Genomic DNA, 4,484 nt, shown 5'->3' on the forward strand with positions numbered 1-4,484 from the left:
ATTATTTAATCATTATTTAGTATGTTTGTTGATTTCTAATCTTAGTTTGAGATATTTAAAGGTTGCTTAAAGGTCAGCGAGGAGATGATGACGGTCAGGATCCAGGAAGTTAATTTCATCTTTATTTCCAAAGCAGCTTTAGGAAATCCACCAGAAGGAGTTTGTGGGAACAGGAACCTGAGAGCAACAGACTGATTGGTTGTTGTGATTGAAAGCTGCTCTGCAGGAGCAGGTGGACAGGTCTGCATCCAGGAGCAGTGAGGTCCAACACTTAGAGTGCTGCCAGTTTAAAACCAGGGAATTAAGCTTGATAGTAAACTCTCAGCGGTAGGGATGTTACCTCCAACGCAGAGGCTTTGATGCAAGCTTCAAACACGACAGAGAGGTTATGGTGAAGCAGTGGGCTGAGTTTGCTCTGTATGTTGTTACTGATGATGTTTGACACCTTTTTTATTTCTTTTTATTTTATCTTTATTTATTTTTTATTCCTAATGCATCTTTCCCTCTTTGTTTGCACCTTCTTTAAGTACTATGCCAATATGTGACCAGTGAATTTCTCCGCTGTAAGATCAATAAAGCTCATCTAATCTAATCTAACCTTTGCTGCTTCATTCAGACCGACTCAGCTGACTGCTGCAAGGTGAAGCTTTGAACATTTGGCCTGACTCGATGCATTAAATATCTCTCCAGCGCTGGTTCATATCCCGTTCTACATGAATTATATGTTAAGATCAACTCTCGTTTTTTGATATTCAGAGTATTTGCATCATCCTTTCATGAAGAAAACGTCATGGGCGCCTTGCTAAGTGTGGAAATATTTAGATTTTAATCCTCTCAAAAAGTAATGCACATTTAAAGTGTTCATTAGAAATATCAGTAGTATATTATCTTCATAGTATCATGTTATGCAAGTGATGCAGTTCTAATGCCAAATACACAATAGGTAAGATGAATGACGTAATAACAGGTGGCCATCTTGGTATTAAAGGTGCAGGATTACTTCTCTCCTCCTCCTTTGAACCGAGCAGATGATCTGCAGAAATACTGGGCAGAACATAAAACGCTCTACTCAGATGTACAGGCTACCATCCAGCCACACAGAACCCGATCACAGAAGCCTTTTATGTTTTCTCTGAAAAAGGAAATATTTAAAAACTGGAGAAACTGTCTAAAAGATAAAAAATAAAGTTTTTGCCCTGCTACTGTGCAAAAAACCACCTTACTTGAATAAGCTGAAGTCACACAAACATCCTCTATATTACACCAAACACACAAAGAATAAATGACAAACCCAGAATTTTCATTTTGTTTATGAATTATTGTTTCATGGGTAAATTACTCTGAATCTTTATTGAGATATTAAAAACACACATTAAACACATAAATAATGATTACTTTATACGGAACAGATGCATCACATTTTCACGATTTAATTTGGTGCATCAGCCTCTGCTGCCAGTAGATTCTACCAATGGAACTGAATGAAGCTTTCAATAGTAACCCCTTTATGACATTATGCTTCAAAAAGCCTAATTTTCATCACTTCTTAGAGCAGGTTCCACAGATCTGAACAGCAGGAACATATTGGAACATCTGAAGAAAAAAAACAGGAGAAAATAGAGGATGGCTGCTTCTTAAAAAGAGGGAAAGAAAGAACAACAGCTTTAGGTTTACCATGTTGGCAAAACCCTCAGAGAGAGAACATCACAGCACAGAGGAGACGCCTGACATGCAGAGAATTTAGCTAAAATATAAAGTCTCTTCATTTAACAGCCTCCTTTATAAATCTGCTTCATTCAACCAAAAATACATTTTCTGTTGAATCTTTAAACAAATCACTCCTCAGATCCCAAAACAGAGGAAACATCAAACACATTAAAAACATTAAGAGTTTATCACCTCAACAGGAGACGAGAAGCAGGTCTTAAATGACGTGATTAGAAATATTTTCTATTATTTCAACGTAAAAAAAAACATAAATGTGTTTCTATTATTTAGCATTTATAATTGTAGATATGCCAAAAAGTACATCTGGACTGAAAACATGATTTATTTTACATCTTGTCAACATTTAAAACCTGTTTTTGTTTCCCTCTTTAAATGAAAGTCTAAACATTGATCTTTTCTTTAATGTTGCTTCATCGTCAGCAAAGAGAGGAATCCAAACCTACATGTTAACAAACTAATTAAACAAAGAATAAAACAGCCTTTATCCTATTAAAATATTCTCACATGATATCTCTCTCAAAATGTCTTGATCATAATAAATATTTTTATTCCTCATTGCTTCCCTTTGGTTGCATGTTAATGGGTGAATTATCACTTTATCAGCATTTAAACAGCATCTCTTTAAAAACAACTGTTATAAAAATGTCACAAACAGTAAAGAACTTTGGTTTTAACTTTGCAATCAACTGTTTTCATTTATATTCCATGCTTTGCATTTAGTTTTAGGTTCCTCTCAGGTGTGGCTGCAGATCAGGGTGCTGAGGTTTGGAGGGGCCCCTGGCAGCGGGGGGCCCACAAAGGTCACCTCATAGTCCTGCTTTATGACATTTAAACCCTTATCTCTTGTTTTCAGGGGATGTTTCTCAAAATTAAACATTGTTTTATTCAAAAGTTTTTGATTCATCATCTGAAATTGTTCTGATATTTTTTCTCTCAAACATTCATTGCTTGTTCTGAACATCTATGAGGGACATTTTCCATAAGATCTGGATGCCATGAACAAACATAAGAGCCAAACAGGACAGAAATCATTTTAAATGACAGCATGGATTCTGTTTAAGCAGCAGAGCTGGAGAAGAATTTATCAAATATTATAAATATTTGATAAATTCTTACAGTCAGTTTTCATTCAGTGTTTAAATCAGAAACAATTAATGATCAGATTTCAGACTTTTCCAGGAGCCTCTCTGTGAGCCACGCGGCCCAGCAGCCGCCTGAGCGGTGCGGTGATGGCGTCCATGTTCAGCCCGTAAACAACTGGGTTTAACACGCTCGGAACCAGAACCACCAGCAGTGAGATGAGCACAGAGGATGCAGGCTGGTGAGCGGCCTGCAGGCGGCGCCAGAGCACCTCCGCCACGCTGCACGCGCTGTAGTTCAGGAAGACAAGCAGGTGCGGCAGACAGGTGCGCAGCGCTTTGCCGCTGGAGGCGCGCGCGCGGCAGAGGCAGACGAAGAAGATGCAGCTGTAGGAGAAAATCACAAAGGCAGCCGGAAGAAGGACGGTGGCCGTGAAGGTGAACAAGGCGAAGAATTCGCCGAGTTTGGCCGCGTTTCCGCCGCAGCCGAGCCTGATCAGGCTGTAAACGTCACAATAGAGTCTGTTGATCTGAGCGCGGCAGTGCGGCGCGCGCGCGGCGATCAGCACGGCGCCGCCGACCAGCACAGCGGGAATCAGCCAGCAGCACAGCAGCGCCGCGGCCACCGCGCGCGGCGACAGCAGCGCGGCGTAGCGCAGAGGGAGGCAGATGGCCACGTAGCGGTCAAACGCCATGGCGGCGAGCAGCAGGAAGGACGCGGCGCCCAGAGAGTAGATCACCCACGCCTGACCCACGCACGCAGACAGGGTGACACGCACTGAGCCGTCCTCCCACAGCAGCTCCCACAGCAGCCGCGGGTAGATCGTGCTGCTGCCCAGCGCAGAGTTCAGAAGCAGCGCGGCAACGAACACAAACATGGGCCGATGGAGGCCGCGGCGCGCGCAGATCACCAGCAGCACGAGGCTGTCGCTGCACAGCGCGAACACGAAGGCCAGCAGGAGGAAGGGGAACAAGATCAGGCGGTGTGCGGAAAGCTGGCGAAGCCCCTCCAGCGTCAGCGACGTCTGAGCGACATCAAGCGACGCGTTCAGGGCCGCCTCGGTCATTGGAGGTTCAGGAAGGAGACAGAGGAAGCAGGTGGAGGGATCAGAGCAGAGGAGGACAGAGCAAGAGACCAGAACCAGTTCACCTGACAGCTGGAGACCAAACACTCCTCTGATCACTAACATCTCATCACCATCATCAACCAACAGGAGACACTAGATCACAGCATGATAAACTAAACCATTAAACCATCTAAACACGCTTCAGTCCTCAGACAGTTAAACTTCATGTCTAAAACATGACAGAATGAGGTGAACAGCAGCCAAACATGAACAATCAGAAGCTGAAGGTCCAATAAGCTCAGAGCTCCTTTATGAGCAGCAGCTCTCTGTGGAGCTCATTAGAGGCCGAGCATCGTCATCACCTCACAGAAACCATCTAAACTTCCTGACCTCTGATGTTTGATGTGTAACGAGGACTCGTTAAAAGCACAAATTAACTTAGAAACCATGTAGTAATAAACGTAAAGATAAATAAAGGCCCTAAAATGCACGTCTATAAAGACAAAAAATAAAGGAAGATGTCTGGTCACATTTACCAATAAAGGATAAATCAAAGAGCATTAGTAGCTACCATATTAAAGCATGGTGGTGGTGGTATTATGTGGTCAAG

At 42.8% G+C, this 4,484-nt stretch overlaps 1 protein-coding gene across 1 annotated transcript; it reads right to left on the reverse strand.

The window, feature by feature from the left end:
* Positions 1-1,987: 1,987 nt before the first annotated feature.
* On the reverse strand, positions 1,988-4,230 carry LOC107095550 (olfactory receptor 2AG2-like). Its single transcript, XM_015391687.1, has one exon. The coding sequence runs from the start codon at positions 3,995-3,997 to the stop codon at positions 2,894-2,896; it is 1,104 nt and encodes a 367-aa protein (XP_015247173.1). The 5' UTR covers positions 3,998-4,230; the 3' UTR covers positions 1,988-2,893.
* Positions 4,231-4,484: the final 254 nt, after the last annotated feature.

This window comes from Cyprinodon variegatus, unplaced genomic scaffold, assembly GCF_000732505.1.
Source record: "Cyprinodon variegatus isolate N-32 unplaced genomic scaffold, C_variegatus-1.0 Scaffold555, whole genome shotgun sequence".
Lineage (NCBI taxonomy): Eukaryota > Metazoa > Chordata > Actinopteri > Cyprinodontiformes > Cyprinodontidae > Cyprinodon > Cyprinodon variegatus.

Bases quoted from the DNA above. Each gene is read 5' to 3' on its own strand.
- LOC107095550 (XM_015391687.1), bottom strand. From the start codon at position 3,997: ATGTTAGTGATCAGAGGAGTGTTTGGTCTCCAGCTGTCAGGTGAACTG.